Genomic DNA, 19,429 nt, shown 5'->3' on the forward strand with positions numbered 1-19,429 from the left:
GAATAATATATGCTTTCCGTATCTAAAAGTTTATTTTTGAGATTACAATTGGGCATCAAAGTAACCGGATCAAAATTCATAACTGTCCTTTTTATAAATAGGCATGTTTTGAAATACCAAAAGCGAATAAAATTCTGACAAATTAAACCATGTTGGGAAAAGCTTGGGAATGCCTTGAGATTTAAAAGAAACTCATTAAGAGATCAAGTCATAAAGAATCCTTGCAAAATGCAAACAACCACTCCATAATTATATATGTAGAAAGATGTTATAACTTAAGATGTTTAATATGTACATGTAAAGCCAGTTAATTCATCAAATTGATGCAATAACATTACATGAATGCAAACTAAGATCTCCACTTTGCTCTGTAATAGCTAAGTCTCTTACTTCGCTTTGAGATGATGCTCTTCGTTACATCTTTCAATGGTCCACACAGTCACTGCACTTGGACTTGATAAGCACAGCTGGCGCCAGTTCATAGGGTTAAAAGTCATCTGGCTTACATCTACACCAGGTTGTGACTTCTTACACAAAATGACACCTGCTTCCCAGTTCCTTAGAGGGAAATGTTTTGCAAAAAAATAATTCATTTGAATTTCACATCTTGAGAACAATTATCTAATTATTTGAAAACAATCTTAATTCACAATACAATTTATTTAATCCATGGTGTTAAATATAAAATTTATTAATGATTATGCTTATCATTATACTGTACCTAAGAAAGCAAAATACCTATGTGTTTTAAAAGTATTACTTTGTCTCAACTAATCTTTGACTAAGCAGGAAAGACTATCCAATGGAAAAAGACAGTCTCTTCAACAAATGGTGCTGGGAAAATTGGATAGCCATATGCAAAAGAATGAACCTGAACCATTTCCTAACGCCATACATAAAAATAAACTCAAAATGGATGGAAGACCTAAATGTGAGACAGGAATCCTTCAAAATCCCACAGGAGAACACAGGCAGCAATCTCTTTGACCTTGGCCACAGAAACTTCTTGCTAGACATGTCTCCAAAGGCAAGGGAAACAAAGGCAAAGATGAACTATTGGAATTACAACAAGATAAAGAGCTTTTCCACAGCAAAGGAAACAGTTGACAAAACCAAAAGACAACTGAGGGGATGAGGGAAGATATTTGCAAATGTCTTACCAGGTAAAAGGCTAGTATCCGTGACCTATAAAGAATTTATCAAACTCAACACCCAAAGAACAAATAATTCAATCAGGATATGGGCAGAAGACATGAACATGTGTGTTTCTTCAAAGGAAACACACAAATAACCAACAAACACATGAAAACATGCTCAACATCACTCAGCATCAGGGAAATATAAATCAAAAGCACAATGAGATACCACTTCACACTGGTCAGAATGGCTAAAAATAACAACTCAGGAAACAGGTGTGGGTGAGGATGTGGAGAAAGGGGAACCCTCTTACACTGTTGGTGGGAATGCAAACTTGTGCAGGCACTCTGAAAAACAGTATGGTGCTTCCTTAGGAAGTTAAAAATAGAACTACCCTATAACCCAGCAATTGCAACTTCTAGGTATTTGCCTCTCACAGCTAATCTCTGGTTGCCATCATTATGATCTCTTACTTAAATCTTCAAATCTGCCATTTCTTTTCTCTGACCTCATGGCATTTGCACATACCTTTTCTCTGCTTAGAATCTTCTTCCTCATCTTCACAGGTTGGTTCCCACTCATCCTTCCAGTACTGTTATAGGTTGAATTGTGTCAGATTTATATGCTGATGTCCTAACCCTCAGGACCTCAGTATGTGACTGTAATAGGGTCTTTACTAAGTTAAATGAGGTCATTTAGTGTGGTCCTACTCCAGTAAAATGAGCATCCTTATAGAAAGGAAAGGGGAAATATGGAGACGGACCCATATACAAGGAAAACACCATGTGAACATGAATACAGTTATTCACAAGCCAAGGAGAAAGGCCTAGAACAGATTCTTCCTCATAGCCTTTAGAAGAAACCAACTCTGCTTACACCCTGATATTAGGCTTCAAGACTCCAGAACTGTGAGACAATAAATTTCTGTTGTTTTGTCCATTCAATTTGTAGGACTTTGTTAATGACAGTCCCAGCAAACTAATCTATCCATCAATAAGTGAGTGAATAAATAAACTGTAGTATATTCATTCCATGAATAGGAAGGCATGAACTATTGATACATATAGCAGCATAAGAGAATTTCAAAATAATTATGCTACATGAAGAAAGTAATTATGCAGCATAAAAGACAGACAAAAAAAAAAAAAGTCCATAATGGATGACTTCCATGTATATAAAATTCCAGAAAATGCAAACAAATCCAGAGTGATAGAAAATACAACAATGGCTACTTGGAGGCAGGGGCTGAGGGATGGGGCAGGAATGGTGTAAGGGTGTGTGGAAGGGCCTACAAGGAAGGATCAGAAAGGGACACAAGGAAACTTTGGAGTGACAGATATATTTATTATCTTGATTATGGTGATGGTTTCATGGGTGTGTACACAAGTCAAAACTTACCAAATGATATTCTTTATATATGAACAGTTTTTTAATATGTCAGTTATACCTTGAGGAAGCTGTTTTTTAGAAAAGAAACTACATAAACTGAATATGGTTCTCTGAACCTAGATTATTATATTTTTGGATAAGAAATGCAGGTGTGTAAGGTATATCCTCAATCATTCCCAAAATGGTTTGTACTTCCCCTTAAAAGAAAAACTATCCCTCCCACAGGAGTTTATATTATAGACAGAAGAGGGAGTACGGCTTTGAGGTTGGCCCTATGAAAGGCCCAGCAAAGACCACAGATGTGTCTTATCCACAGGTATTTCCTATGCAGCTGGCAAATGTGGTGTAATATTCCACTCTCTGAACATATAACTGTTCTAAAGTCTCTAAAAACAATTACTTCCCATTTAGCTCTAATAGAGAACACATCTTAATTTCATCATTAGTAGAAAACAGGCAAACCACTCAAAGCTACCATTTATTTGAAGGGAAGATGAAACTTTATGCCTTTATTATTCTTTACCCAACAAAGGAAACATTATAACACATCAACAAAAAGATTATAATTTGCTCTCATATAGCTTTTGCCCTGTCAAATTTTATGCCTCAAAGTTGCAATGTTATTCAACCTTCTGAACAGAACTTCTATTCCTTCCACTTTTTTCCCTCGTTCCAGATTTTTCACATCTATGTCTTTTAATACAACCTAGAAGGACAAGACTAAAATGAAATCCAATGAAAGGAATTCTACAGCATGCTGTAACTTACCAAAGGGCCAGTTCAAATTCTGGGAGAGAGGAGTAACTAGCCAGGTAGGTGCCACAGTAACTGAATGAAAGTAAAGTGTAGTCTAGAAGAACATTGCCTAAAATATAAAATCCATTACAAGGATTTAATTATAGTGTTCAGATTAACTAGTCTTACAGTTTATTTCCCTTATCTAATGGTTTTCACATAATTCAAAGGCATTTAGCTCTTGGAATAACAGATCTCCTACCTGATTTCTAAGACTATGAACAAAAACTAAGAGCAAATTTAAGATTCTTTTTTTAAAGGCATTAGAGCTGGGGTGCCTAGCTTGCTCAGTCAGTAGAGCATGTGACTCTTGATCTTGGGGTTGTGAGTTCAAGCCCCATGTTGGGCATAAAAATTACTTAAAAAAAAAAAAATTTAAATATACTAAAATGAATTAAGACCATGAGGTCACTGTCTCTAGACTTTAATCAAAATTGAGCATACTGTACTGTGTATGTCCCAGTGTGATTTGAAATGACCCAAGAACAATTATGTATTCCATAAATATATGAAACATTATAATTAGAAGAGTTACTCAAACAACTTTAAATACTCTGGGGTGTTGGAATCATCCTAGCTTACTTCCTGATCTCTATACCTTGGGCCACAGCTGGCCCTTTGTTTAATATCTTCCAGTTCTTTCACATTTGTCCCTGTAGTTGAAGACATGAAACAGAAATTCAAGCCTTAGTAACAACATGTTTAAAATGTGCATCGTGAGGATGCTTCTGCCCTCCTGCGTATGAGGATCTGATTTGCCCTCTATCTGCTGTTCTTCAGTGTGGTTCCATAGCTCCCAGCTCTGTCTTCTCCCATGTCTGTCTTTTGACATTCGTATCTCTTTTTATTCTATGTACTTTTAATGGTTGTTTCTTGCTTTTTTGCCCTTCTCACTTTAACTGACTGTAATAAAATGCTAAACTTCATCATTTATTGAATTCATTTAGCATAGTCTGATCAACATAGAAAACTTGTATTTATTGAGCATTCAGTGCAAAAATAAATATTTTTCTATGGGATAGAGGCCTCAATAGAATAATTTTCTATCCTTCCTATAGACATTTCATCTCATGACTGAATATTATTACTTTTTCATTTTATTATTTTCAATTCTAAAAAATACATGGTATTTGAATAAAAAAATAAATCTTTACAAGAAAATATATCCTCTGTAATCTCACTATAAAATTTGGTAAATTTCTCATATTTTCTTCTGTGTTTACCTGTAAATGTATATTTTTTCTTTAAATATAACCTTGAAAAAAATGTTGCTTTTTATAACTGTAACAGTTATGGATTAAATATTATATACAACAATTCATTTAAAAGACTTGGGTCATACAGTGTTACTCCTATTTACATTATATTGAGCATTTTATCATTAATAATTCTTCAAAAATGTGATTTCTAATGTTTATATAATGTTTATATAATACTCTTTTATGAGATATTTTAACTTATTTAACCATATTCATATTACTGGAGATGTAGAAGTTCCTAATCTTTTGCTATTATGAGAGTGCTATTAACTCCAGCACATACAAATCTTTGACTATATTTCTGATTTCCTTAAAATTGAATTCTAGTTCCTCAGCTGAGTTTAACTGGGTTAAATATGGTAATATTTACTTCCCAGGAAGATCATATCGATTATTCCCACTTTGGAGGGATGGGCTAAATGGGTGATGGGTATTAAGGAGGGCACTTGTGATGAGCACTGGGTGTTACATGTAAGTGATGAATTATTAAATTCTACTCCTGAAACCAAACTACGCTGTATGTTAATTAACTTGAATTTAAATAAAAACTTGGAAGAAAAAAAATTATTCCCCCTTTCAGCAAGAAAGTGTGCTACCAATTTCACTGCACTCTGCCTAGCAGTTATCAGCTTTCAAAAATCATGATCTTGGGGAGCTTGGGTGGCTGAGTGGGTTAAGCCTCTGCCTTCAGCTCAGGTCATGATCTCGGGGTCTTGGGATGGAGCCCAGAATCAGGCTATCTCTGCTCAGCAGGGAGCCTGCTTCCTCCTCTCTCTCTGCCTGCCTCTCTGCCTGCTTGTGATCCCTCTCTCTGTCAAATAAATAAAATCTTTTAAAAAAATCGTAATCTTGATAAGCAGAAAAACTTGATCTTGGCTCAAACATTAAGTTTTTAAGTAGATATTGAGAGGATATCTTTGATATTAGTTTTTTTGATACTAGAATATTTTTGATATGTAGTTTTGTGGTTTGGGCAGTTACTTTTTCCATTGTTCTAATGGGATGTCTGGTTGTTTCTTATTGTTTCCTAAACACTCTGAAAATACTTGATCGTATTTGTCCCAAATATCTTCCTTAGTTTATTTTTTGCCCATTAATTTTTCAAGGTATTTTTGATGTTCTTAAGTTTTAAATTGACATGTAATCAGTCAGTTTTTCTATTTTTTTTTCCTTTGTGTGAAAGGTTCTTCCCCATCCTGAAATCATTTCAATATCCCCATACTCTCTGCTTCTCAAATGTGTTTGTTGTTTATATTGAGCTCTTTTTTGTCTGATGTATGTTTTGATGTACAGTATAATATGAATATCCAACTTGATACTTTTGTTCAAATAATTTTTTAAAGGTTTATTTATTTATTTATTTAAGTAATCACTACACCCACGATGGGAATCGAACTGATGACTCCAAGATTAAGAGTCGGATGTTCCATCAGCTGAGCCAGCCAGGCGCCCCTCAAATAGTTTTTTTTTAAAGATTTTATTTATTTATTTGACAGACAAGAGATCACAAGTAGGCAAAGAGGTGGGGGGCGGCGGGGGGGCGGGGAGCAGACTCCCTGCTGAGCAGAGAGCGCCTGATGCTGGGCTCCATCCCAAGACCCCGAGATCATGACCTGAGCTGAAGGCAGAGGCTTAACCCACTGACCCACCCAAGTGCCCCCAGTTTTCTTAACATCAATGTTAAATTATTAAATAATCTATATTATCTATTTTGGGGAGGAGGGGAGAGTATACTTAGCTTTTAAATATTCAAGACCATGCCCTGTCTTCAACTCTTCGACTGATGTGGTGATCTCTGCACCAACACCACACTTTTAATCACTATAGCATAATATTTAAAGGACCCTGTCTTACCATCATTTTTTTGTCAATTATTCCTGTTCTCTAATTTTTGTTCTTCTAGATGAACTTCAGTATCACTTAAGTCCTCCTTGCTCTCTAAAACATGATAAACTTAGGAATCATTTTCTGTGAAGAACTATATATTAGGCTTTCCATCCAGGAATATATCTGTATATACTTAAATATTTTAAATCAATGATATTCTTGTAGTTTTCTTCACTGAGGTCACTCACATTTCTTCCTGAATCATTTCTAAGTATTTAAATTATCTACTGGTGGGGGTGTTTTGAAACCAGCATCTTAATAGCATTCTTTCATTAGTCCTTGTAGACTGTTGCATTACCCATAATCTCCTTTTCCATAGCTATACTTTTTCTGTTCCATATTTTATTGCATTGGCTAGAAATTTCGGGTTGATACTAAATGATTATGGTAACAATAGGTATCCTTGATGACTTAATCATCATTTTATTGTAAATACCTTCAGAGTTTCATTATTTATAAGTGTTTCATTATTTATAAATATAAGTGTTTGCTACTGGTTTGAATTAGGTTTTTTTTTTTTTTAAGATTTTATTTATTTGACAGAGAGAGAGATCACAAGTAGGCAGGGAGGCAGGCAGAGAGAGAGAGAGGAGGAAGCAGGCTCTTTGCAGAGCAGAGAGCCCGATTTAGGGCTCGTTCCCAGGACCCTGGGACAATGACCTGAGCTGAAGGCAGAGGCTTTAACCCACCGAGCCACCCAAGTGCCCCTTGAATAACTTTTAATTGCTTGAACAGGGCTACAGTCAAATAAGCAAAATGTTAAAGATGAAGAGTAATTACAGTCCATCTGGACAGTTACCAACATATGAATATATGAATATATGCCTTAAAAGTTGTTTCAGGGGCGCCTGGGTGGCTCAGTCAGTTAAGTAACTGCCTTCGGCTCAGGTCATGATCCTGCAGTTCTGGGATGAGTCCCACATCGGGCTCCCTGAGTCTGCTTCTCCCTCTGACCTCTCCCCTCTCATGCTTTCTCTCTCAAATAAATAAGTAAAATCTTAAAAAAAAAAAAAAAGTTGTTTTAATATGTTGAGAACACAAATTTCCCCACAGATGTTATAAATTATATGTAAACTCCCTGGCTTAATCCAAAGACTTATTTGACCCATAAGGCTTATTAAATAACCAAGACCAGCCTCAAGCTCTCCTGAGCTTTCTACCCATGATGTGTTAAATGAGGGAATCATTAGATGGAAACTCCAGTATGTGCAATGGCCCATTGTGGGTCAGCTGCATCCATGAATAAGTCAATAATAATAAGTGGCGGGTAACAATGATTGATATATATGTGTGTGTGTGTCACACTGACATATCAATTATATGTGTCAACATGACATATAATTGATATATCAAATATATATGTAACCTATATATTTATACATAATTTCATTTATCACCAAAGCCTTAACAGTAGATCCTACCATTATCCCCACACCTAAGGAAATTGAGGCTCAGAGACTTTAGAACTTGTATGATATCAGTTTACTTAGATTTTCAATGAATCATCAGAAAAGGAAAAAAAAAGTATTCTGAAAAAGCACTAAACTGCATTTAGCGCTGTAATAGTCTTCTAGCCCCATGCTTCCTCACCCAGGAATCTTGTTAAAATGCAGATTCTGATTCACTAGACCTGGGATGAGAGCCATTTTTGCATTTATAACAGGCATCCTAGGTGACGCCAATGTTGAAGGTAAGGAGACCATAGACTTTGAGTGGCAAGGCTGTAGCCCACTCCGTTAAATTCTCTCTGATCAGCCTGATACCTTCTTTAAAAGTGTGTATTGTGAAAAACAAAAGTATGCATAAAACACCCTTCTTTCATTTATAGAACTAGATTTCATCACATAACAAAACCCTTCAGTTATGGCAGATGAAGAGTCTTGCAGGTTACCTTTTAATTTGTTCCTTCTGGTCAATCCAGGAAAGTTGTATATGTAGATGACAGGTTTGAGCCTCCGGTCAGAAAAAGCCACAACTTCATAAGGAACGTTAGTTGCCACGACACCCACAACTCCATTCATACACTGGAGTACAGTCTTTTTCTTGGTTTCGATATTAATAAATATTACAAAATTCCCACAAGGGTAGCAGATGGTGCTCTTGTTGATAAAATGAACATTCTGCTTAGGGAATCCTTGGACCCATCTTTGGGGGAAAAAAAATGTCACCATTTCCAATACTTTTTTTTTTTTAAACAAAGTAAACAAAAAGGCATCAAAATATTTGAAACACATCTATTCTACTCCCACACACTTTCTGCCCAAAACCATCTCTAAGATAAAAGAACACATATATTGGCTGTGAGACCGCTTTGAATGCAGGCACTACAGAAATTTAGTCTTAGGTCTTCACAGCCTTCTTCAGAGAAATTTTTCAGTGAAGCAAATCTTCTGATCAAACCTGAGAAAGTCTCAGAAGGATTTCTGGGGTGTTGAAAAAGTAAAAGCCACAGAAAGAGAGAAAAGATCTGGATAGAATAGAAAACAGCGTGTCAGGCTAAGGTTGTTCTATTAATCATTAGTTTTGATTTTAAACATAGCTTTAAAAAACAAAACAAAACACAACTTTGAATGGGGCAGCTTGCTTTGTAATTGTGAGCCAAGCAGAAAACACTGTTTCTTTACCAAGATGAAGTGTGTATGCTGTTATTTCAGATCGAAAAAATACAGATAAATGTAGACAATAAATGGAATCAAGTCAACACGAGTCAAAAGGTTAGGACACAAAAGGAACGCATGTTTCAAGGAAGGGATGTGTGGGGGGTGTATGCTTCCGAAGGAAAGCCTGATTCTACTTTTATTTAAATATTAAATTAATGGGGCGACTGGGTGGCTCAGTTGGTTAAGCAACTGCCTTCGGCTCAGGTCACGGTCCTGGAGACCCCGGATCGAGTCCCACATCAGGCTCCCAGCTCCACGGGGAGTCTGCTTCTCCCTCTGACCTTCTCGCCTCTCATGCTCTCTCTCACTGTCTCTCTCTCAAATAAATAAATAAAATCTTTTAAAAAATATATTAAATTTATGCTTCAAGATGGTGGGGAAGGAAAGAAAGGGACACTCGTCTGGTGAGCGACTTCCAGAGCCTAGAGAGCAGAGCCGGGGCCGGTGGAAGTTACTGTAGGAAACTCAGCTGTGGAAGCCAAGAAATACCCGCTCTGTGCAGCTCTTTACGCTTTTCAAAGACCATAAAAGTGCAAATAACTCCGAAGTTAGTGGATAGTGAAGGAAGGGACTAAGGGATTGACGGCCCTAAATTGATGGGGGGGGGGGGGGCTCACCAAAGATGATTGGGACCGGATGGTAGGATGGGTGTGGGGGTGGGGGTGGGGGGGGGGAAGGTTATGTATGAAAGTTCGGAGGGAAATGGAGTACGGAGCCAGAAAGAGGAGGCAGGAACGAGGAGAGGAGGAAGGTCGCAGAAAAGGTGGTGGTGGGGGGGGGGGGGAGGTGTGAGCAAACAGCCGGATGTGGTCCCTGAAAAGGGGGACGGGGGATGCAGACAAGAGGTCACCCAGGCAGTCTGCAGGAAGAACTCGGGGGGGGGGGGGAGGCGGGGAGGGGGATAAAGAGGAGGTCCAAGCTTCGGGGAGAGCAGGTCTAAAGAACAGGAGGAAGAAGAGGGTAGTGAGGGGATTAGGTCAGAAGCAAGTTTCCGGGAGACCCCAGTCAGTCGCCCGGCGGCGGACGGCCGCACCTCACAGACAGGGACGCGCCGACGGTGGTGCAGACGTTCTCCTCTCGCTCCCGGCCTTGCGACATGAGCCGTGTTTCTCTCAGCCGGGTCCTGGGTAGGAAATGTCCGAGCCCTGCTCCGCTCTGAAGCCGTTACTTGGAGGTCCAGTCGCGGCGCCCGCAAAGCGTCCGCCGTTACCACGGTATCCAGGAGACTGGAACCCCTGCTCCCATTGGCTCTGTCCCGTAGCCCTGCTTCGTCTCCAGCCTAGCGGATTGGTGGAAGCGCTGCCGCGTCTCAGCCAATGGAAGAGCGGCGAGCGAAGCGAGGGGCGGGCCCCTCGGCGTAGGCGCCCCAGAAGCCTAGTCTCGGCCAAATAATTACAATATTAATAATAATCAATAGCAGAGATTAATATTGTGTGCTGACCACGCCAGACGTTGTTCCAAGCGACACGCAGGCATTATTTCATTTAAGCTTCAAATCACCCATCATTCCCATCTGCCGATAAGCCAAGTGGAGTGGAGAGAGGCAACGTGCCCCAGGCTGCGAAGTTGAGGGGACTTAAAGCCGGGTGTTATCTAAATCTAGAGCCCCGAGCCTTTAGTTACTGTATTACTCTCCAATCGGTCCTCCGCGACTTCAAGGAGGCAGACAGCTTCAGGAAGCAACCTGACCGAAAGGCCCACATCTAGTCCTTGTTTCTTCCCCTCCCTTCTGTCCTCCTCCCCCTTCCATTCCTCTCCTTTTTCCTGCCCTCCCCTTCTCTTCTTGGTCTCTCTTTCCTGTCTGGCCACTTTTTCTCCTTCTTTTCATTCACAAATATTTACTGAATATCTCCCATGCATTGAACTAGTCACTTGAGACAACATAATGAGCCAAACAGATAAAATCTCTTCCTTCTTGGAACTTAGAGGCCGTTGGGAATCCAGGAAGGGGAGGATTGACGTCCACTTCACTACACCAACACAGAATTATAGACTGAACTAGAAAGAAGAGGGGTATGGTACTGTGAGTAAATGTTTATGTTGAGGTCCCTGACGTGGGAAACAAAGGCAATAGAAAAATTAAATTTCTTTATTACTTACAGCCCATTGACAAGTCCTAGAAACAGGCAGAGTGACATTCTTCTAGAACCTCAGCTGCCTCAATGTTAGTACTTTGCTAAGGGCAAAATACAACCTTAGCCTGACCTCTGGATCCTGTAAGTCTGCTTTAACATATGAAAATTCCTTTGGAGGGCGCCTGGGTGGCTCAGTGGGTTAAGCCGCTGCCTTCTGCTCGGGTCATGATCTCGGGGTCCTGGGATCGAGTCCCACATCGGGCTCTCTGCTCAGCGGGGAGCCTGCTTCCTCCTCTCTCTCTACCTGCCTCTCTGCCTGCTTGTGATCTCTCTCCGTCAAATAAATTTAAAAAAAAAAAAATTCCTTTGGAAACTTCTTATATCTCTACCCTCCAAGATATGTGTTGGCGATCACCTCCCAAACATATAACTCAGTGATATACACTTGAAGGGTCTCATGACTAAGGTTTTATTGGACAATAATAAATGACCTTTTTCTAACAATAGCTAGCCCCCTCAAGGTCTTGGAAACCTTGCTTGCAAATTCCTTAGAGACTTTTGCTATCCCTAACCCCCTCCCCACTTGAAAATATACAACTGGCCACTGCTCATGACCACAGTGAAGCTCTTTTTGCCCACAGGTCCAATCCGTGTGCCTTAGTAAAACCACCTTTTGCACCAAAGATGTCTCAAAAAATTTTTCTTGGCCGTCAGCTCTGAATCCCAATATCTTTCCTATATCAGTCTTCACCTAATTGGATGGGCAGTCAGAGGTGATTTCTGTGTGCATGTGTCATTTTCACTGAGAGCAGAAAGATGAAGAGCGATTGCTGGGGCTGGCAAGGGTCAGGGATATAGGATGTGCAGGGGAGAGTTTTCGTAAAGGTGTGAAGCCAGGACAACAGATTGGATGGACCAGAAAGGGTAGTGTGACTGGAACAGAGGGAGATGAAAAGAAAATACTGAAGAGCCGGGTAGAGAAGGAGCCACAGGTCAGATAAAGGCCAAGTTCCTGTTTTTCTCCTAAGAGCCAATGCAAACACACTAAATAAGCAGGAAAATGACATGGCCAAATTTATGTGTTTAAAAGATTCTGGCTGGAGGAAGATTACCAACTGGGTAGGAGGGCAGAGAAAATAGAAATAGGAAGATCTGTTAGGAGCCCATTTCATGGTCCTAACAAGGGAAGCAAAGCAGGGTTTTTAAGCTTACTGCTATTGGCATTTGGATCTGGATTGGAGGGCTGGTGTCCCTGCCAGTAGCACCTCCACAGCTGGGACAATCAAAAATGTCCATGGACATTGTGAAACATCCACTAGGGGCAAAATCACTGTTAGTTGAAAACCACTGACCAGGTAATGTCTTAAAAACTATTTTAAGAAGTGAAAATCTATAGGATATGGTGGTCAGTTGATAAAGAGGGGTAAAAGAGAAGGAAGAATCAAGGATGGTTTTGGATTTCTGATGATCACAGTAAGAAATAGTGGCGCCCTTCACTGCAACAGGGCAAAGAAGGCATGGGGACAAGTGTTTCTGCTCTAAAGGTTTCTTTTTTTCTGAAATGTAAGTGCCCAACACACTCAGTGCTTAGTGTTAAAGAACTACACAGAACTGTCTGACCAAATCCCACATTTCCCACAAAGAGAAGTGGTATGAAGGAAAGGCAAGATTTCCCCTCAGGTGCTTCTCAAACTCTGGGCAGTTTCTGTTGCTACTCCCTTACCATTTGGCTCATTTGTGTTTTGACCAAGCCCTCCCTCCAAACATACCGTTAGCCACAACCTGAGCATCTTAAAGCCAACAGCAGAGAAGAATGTGATGGGGCAAGTCCTGCCACTGCTCCCAGGGTTAGTGGTAGGTAGAGGACATAAGGTAGGTAGGAAATGTATATTCTGGAAAAGAGATACTGACCAGGCTGGCATCAGCCATGATCCTGGAAACCTGAACTTGCCCCATGCTAGAGCAAAAGAGGAACTGAATAGAACCAAACTGAAAAAAAAGCCATCTTATGGCTATCTAACTTCATGAAACCCTGACTGGGGTTTAGATGAAAAGGTCTCCAGCTGGGTTTCTGGGGTATCTGTTGTTGATATTCAGGAGGAGATGGCCTGGACTCTGCACCATGCCAGTTACAGGAAGATGAGTGGCCTTTCTTAGTCTGGAGGGAGGAAATATAGATTATATCAGAGGATGGGCTGATAGGGATGATTTAGGAAAATCGTTCCAGGGCTCACTCTGAAACATTTACATATAGTAAAAACAAAAGCTTTCTCTAAAAACAAGTTCTTTCTCTAATCAGTGACCCAAAAGGGCAGCCCTAAGCATCCTAATGTGATAACCAGTATGCTCCACCATTTTTTGGGAAGTACCCAACCCCCCTAAAAATCCACCCCTCTCAACTCTCTCTCTCCTTGCAAATCCCCACTCTACCACCATTAGACCAGTCCTGTGAAGAATAAGCCTAATACTCATCATTAGGTTTTGTACCTTTGTAGGAGAACTCATCTCAATAACCCCCCAAAAGCAGTGATCAATTCAAGTTCATTGAATCCTAAAGACAAAACCTGCCCACAACCAGCCACAGAACAACAACAACATGTTTATGTCCCACTGAGAGATTACTTCACTCCTGGCTTCTCTTGGGTCCCAGCCAAACTCCATGATATCTGAAAGATGAATTTTCACAAAGTTCTTCACCTATTAACTAGATTTTCTAGGACAATTTAAACATGAAAAAAGATGATGTGGCATACTAGAAAGCATTTCATTTAGATGAATAAATGATCTCTAGTCTATTAGCTAATTATTTGCTTTTCATGAAAGGTAGCAATGTTTATAAGATGAAAAACCAAGAAGTGAGCATTGTGTCTCTGAGTAAAAAAAAATGTAAAAATGAGTATTTTTAAGGTAAAGGAGTAACCATTTACAATAGGCAATGCCTTCTTATTCTTTGGTAGTTGGCCCATTTTATAGTAGTGGATGATGATAAACCACAATTTATTGAGCTCCTACTATCTGTTGAGAACTTAACAAAATCTGGATTCTCCCAACAACCATGGTACAGAGAAAACCGGAACTCAGAGAATTGAAGTATGTAACTCAAGTTGGCATGTTTAGTTCTGCACAGATTTCTTCTTGGCTCAGCTGTAATAACAGCTGTTATGCTGCTACTCTGTGTCTGCTACACATTTATGAAATATGTATTTTATCTCTACTGCATAAAGAGGGAAACTGAATCTCAGACAGGTTGGGAATTTTGTACAGGGTATCACAATCTCAGATGGATTTGAATCCAGGGTTTTTTTTGTTTGTTTGTTTATTATTTTTTTAAGATTTTATTTATTTATTTGACAAACAGAGATCACAAGTAGTGGGAGAGGCAGGCAGAGAGAGAGGGGGGAGCAGGCTCCCTGTTGAGCAGATGACAATGCAGGGGCGCTATCCCAGGACCCTGGGATCATGACCTGAGCCAAAGGCAGAGGCTTTAAACCACTGAGCAGCCCAGGTGCCCCTGAACCCAGGTATTTTTAATTGTCTTAAAGAGCCCTTCTTTCCAGAGATGTGCAGACTTGAAATGTTAAATCAAATGGGCATTTAATTTGAGTAGAACATTTTTTTTCTGGAAGAAGAGGAAAAATAGAGACTCCTTCATAATTCTGAAAAGTTTTAGAATAAAGAATATGGGACTAAAGTCATATGGAAATTTTTTTTGGAAATTCTGGGACAATTAGTAAAAATGAGTGAATGTTATTATTTTGTGCATTTAATCTAACATTTTGGGGCTTTACTTTTATATTTCAAATATTTTTATAGTGTATGTAGAACATACTTTATGATTACATTTCTTGTCCCAAGTTGTCTCCTTGATACCGATACTAAAATAAATACTCTTGGTTGAAACATGGAAAGGATTCGTAACCAACACCCAAGTATATAATACACTGGGTATACAGTTAGTATAAAAAAAGGAGAGGGGAGATTATCACATCAGACCTTCCCTGAATTCCAAGGCAAGTTCCAAGAACGAAAATTAAAAGATCAAATCAGAATCCTTAAATAATGCCAAAATTGTTATTTCATTTTTTATTTTAATTAAATCTTTTAAAGTATTTTATATCAAAAACTGTCATTCTAATGTTCACTATCCATCTAGTCAAGGTAAAAAAATGGTGTCAGACTCCAACATGTTTCATCGAGACCTATGTACATAAGTGAACATAGGCATAATAAGATTTTGATTCTATTGTAAAACAGTCCTCAGTCTGCTGTGTTACTATTGCTAAAGTCACACTAATTCATAAGAATCCCTGGAGCCACAAACTGGAGCCCAAAGAGAAGTAAGAAAATAGTTACTTGATTCGACTGGGAAAGGGTATTTAGTTATGAGAGCAGCAATGCACTCATACTCTCAGAAAGGAAGAACTAGGCAAGTTTGTTAATTTGTCTTTTCTCTTATCCAAGCATTTCTGCCACTCCGCTCTTCCTTACACCCCCCAAATAGTTTCCACTCTGATGTTAACAGAAGTACGTTACACAAAACGTGGTGGTCAAACACAGTACGTAGTCTGGTTTCCAGGACCCAGGGCAATGGTGGGGAGATCTGGGGCACGGAGAGGGTTTGTCACCCCAGTAGATTGTCAGGGTCACCATGGTTCTGGGGGAATGTTGAGCACTGTATCTTGCACCACAGAGGCGTGGGCCCTCTAAAGCTTGGGGTCCCTGACAGGGGCACTCCTTGCAGTGTGTGTGGATGGTACTATGTCACATGTTTGAAAAACTATGTAGTGAAAGATAAAATAATGTGGGAGAAAAACTTTATAGGAGTTGATGAAAAAGGAAAACGGTGGAATTTATAAGAAATATGATTTTAAAAATTTTCAGTGTAACAAAAAGTCAGGAATTTACCCTGGCTGAAGTTACCAGGTTGCGGAAAACGTTGAGATGGGTGGTCCAAGGCTTCTGAGGTCACCTGGGGCCTTTGATTCCCCTGCAATTTTGCAGAGCACAGGTTATCTATGGCTTCTAGCATGGACTTCATTTAAAGAAATCCAAGGGCCATTAATAAATAGATAAAAATGAATCAATGCGTATTGTGCCATAAATATCACTTAAAATAGCGCTTTAGGAGAGCATTAAAGTTCCAAGTTTTTGAAGAATATGGTGCACCATCATTACATATTCAAAATTTGAGTTTGGATGTCCTCTTAAAAACCTTCAAGGTTCATCCACATTAAAGTCTCCATTGAACCTTCTTACAAAAGGAAGCTTAAAAGCACTAAAATCCATCAACACATTCCATTTTATATCCTTTCATCTGACTTCTCTTTTGTTTTCTTTGCCCAGGGGTCTTTCATATTCCTGCTCCCTTAAATTAGAAGCAAGGAAACAGTGCTTTCCTAAAAATAAAAATTCTGCAGCCATATGTTTACACTGGTAGAAACCTGGCAGGACATGTCCAGGATCAGATGCTTCATTGTATTCTATGACAAATCTTGAGTCCACGATAAGAAAGTAGGATGAGGTGGTGAAAATACACATCTGAGTTCAGATTATACTCTCAGAGGCTATGTGATTTAGGGAAAAGAGCCCCTGGCCTAAGAATTCATATTCTTATTCTTACTTCTTACTGAGTATACGGTAACTAGAAAAGCTGAAACTTTCTTTTCCTTTTTTTTTTTTAAAGATTTTATTTATTTATTTGACAGACAGAGATCACAAGTAGGCAGAGAGGCAGGCAGAGAGAGGGGAGGAAGCAGGCTCCCTGCTGAGCAGAGAGCCCGATGTGGGACTCAATCTCAGGACCCTGAGATCATAACCTGAGGCAAAGGCAGAGGCTTAACCCACTGAGCCCCAATGAGGGGCTCGATCCCAGGACCCTGAGATCATGACCTGAGCAGAAGGCGGAGGCTTAACCCACTGAGCCACCCAGGTACCCCAGGCTGAAACTTTCTAAATTTTAACTTCATCAGCTGTTAAGTGAATCTGATATTTTCCCTGCCTATCTTCACAGGATTATTTATGAAGATTAAATGAAATAATATACCTAAAATGACTTTATATGAAAAGTACAATATAGGCAAATGGTCCTGTTAAATAGTTGCAGGTCATTTCCCTCTGATATTGAGCCTGGGAAGGAAGGTGATTTATATGCACACTGAAAGCCTGCAATGCATGGTGGGCTAATTCTAAGAGGGAAGACCATCAAGCCCCCTTAAAGTGTTCATTAGCATTGGTAGCACATGTTTGTGTTCTAGCAAATCGTATGATCTGTTTACTAAGCTGTGACCAACAATTTTTTTTAAATGAAAGAACATAGAACACAAAATTTCACAAAGCACCCCACATGGTAGGGTAAATAATTTTTCAGGTGTGTGTGTGTGTTTTTATATTTTGTTGCTTTAAAAATGCATTTTTTCCTTAAAAAGTCAGTAAATACTTTAGAGGTAACTGTAGAGCAAGACATACTAGATTTCATCAAATCTCAAATAAAATATTATGGGGGAGACAAAATATGAGACTCTTAATCTCACAAAACAAACTAAGGGTTGCTGGGGGGAGAGGGGTAGGGAGAGGGTGGTTGGGTTCTGGACATTGAAAGAGTATGTGCTATGGTAAGTGCTGTGAAGTGTGGAAACCTGGCAATTCACAGACCTGTACCCCTGGGGCTAATAATACATTATATGCTAATTTTAAAAATGAAAAAAAATTAAGGGGGGTAATCTGCCAAAAAATTACAAAACAATCCTTGCCATCATTCAGAATTTTTATTTTATTTTTACTGAAAGTGCTCTTTAAAACTTAGATTTTTTTTTAAGATTTTATTTATTTATTTGACAGAGAGAGATCACAAGTAGGCAGAGAGGCAGGCAGAGAGAGAAAGAGAAGGAAGCAGGCTTCCTGCTGAGCAGAAAGCCCAATGCGGGACCTGATCCCAGGACCCTGAGATCATGACCCGAGCCGAAGGCAGAGGCTCAACCCACTGAGCCACCCAGACGCCCTAAAACTTAGATTTTTTATCATAAAAGAACTGAAACTTACTGGGACCTCTGGGTTGGCTCAGTCAGTTAAACATCCAACTCCTGATTTTGGCTCAGGTCATGATCTCAGGGTTATGGGATGGAGCCCCACATCCAGCTCCATGCTCAGCAAGGAGTCTGCTTCTCTCTCTCCTTCTCGCCCTCTGCCCCTCCCCCACTTTAGCGCGCACACATGCGTGAACCCTCTCTCTCTCTAACTACATCTTTAAAAACTAATAAATAAAGGAACTAAAAGTTATTTAGAAATATATTTTTATCCTATATGAGTGTTGTGGAAATATAAAAAGAAAATATAGGGGCGCCTGGGTGGCTCAGTGGGTTGGGCCTCTGCCTTCGGCTCGGGTCATGGTCTCAGGGTCCTGGGATGGAGCCCCACATCGGGCTCTCTGCTCAGCAGGGAGCCTGCTTCCCTTTCTCTCTCTCTCTCTCTCTGCCTGCCTCTCCATCTACTTGTGATCTCTCTCTGTCAAATAAATAAATAAATCTTAAAAAAAAATATAAGTAACGTGACTTACAGTCTTCAAATGACTTGTTCACTTTTACAATCCAGCTTTTTTGAATAATTTCTCAAGTCAGAGACATAGGTTTTCATTTACCCCTACCTCACTTGCCACTCCCCACCCCCTGCATTGTCCTCTGCTAACAAGAGCATTTCATTTAATAATGGAACAAAGGCACTCTCTTGTTGTCTCTGGGATTCTCTTTCAAGCCAGTGACATCCATCCTGCAAGCCCAAGCACAAACAGTAAGATCCATGTCAGGACACACCCAGCCTATAGTGATTTTAAGATACAGCCTGATTGGGGTGCCTGGGTGGCTCAGTTGGCTGAGCAACTGCCTTTGGCTCAGGTCATAATCCCGGACTTCTAGGATCGAGTCCCGCATGGGGCTCCCAGCTCCTTGGGGAGTCTGCTTCTCCCTCTGACCTTCCTCTCTCTCACTCATTCTCTCTCAAGTAAATAAATACAATCTTAAAAAAAATTTTTTTAAATAAAATAAAAAATATAGCCCGATTTTCAGAAGTGTTCCAAAGTGGAGAAATGTACAGCCTAGAATTGATTAACTATGACAGTAGTTAAGAGATCAGACTCTACTGTCAGTTCAGAATTGAAAAACCAGCTCCACCATTCAGAAGTATGTTGCCATGGGAAAGTCGCTTAATTCCTGTTTCTGAGTTTCCTCATCCACGG

The 19,429-nt window shown here is 39.7% G+C and overlaps 1 protein-coding gene across 6 annotated transcripts in view; it reads right to left on the minus strand.

Moving 5' to 3' along the window:
• CFAP43 (cilia and flagella associated protein 43) overlaps positions 1-10,355 on the minus strand; it is a 104,672-nt gene extending 94,317 nt beyond the window's left edge. For 5 of the 6 annotated variants that reach the window (XM_082722599.1, XM_082722597.1, XM_082722598.1 and 2 more), the window contains exons 1-4: positions 10,161-10,355; positions 8,359-8,612; positions 3,295-3,391; positions 391-558 (exon numbers count right to left, since the gene is read on the minus strand). In XM_082722599.1, the coding sequence (XP_082578725.1) occupies positions 391-558; positions 3,295-3,391; positions 8,359-8,612; positions 10,161-10,225 (584 nt within the window). In that variant the 5' untranslated portion in view covers positions 10,226-10,355. The remainder of the gene's footprint in view (positions 1-390; positions 559-3,294; positions 3,392-8,358; positions 8,613-10,160) is intronic. The other variant, XM_082722596.1, reaches the window with a different exon arrangement.
• Positions 10,356-19,429: the final 9,074 nt, after the last annotated feature.

Source organism: Mustela nivalis (genome assembly GCF_964662115.1).
Source record: "Mustela nivalis genome assembly, chromosome: 2".
NCBI classification, from domain to species: domain Eukaryota; kingdom Metazoa; phylum Chordata; class Mammalia; order Carnivora; family Mustelidae; genus Mustela; species Mustela nivalis.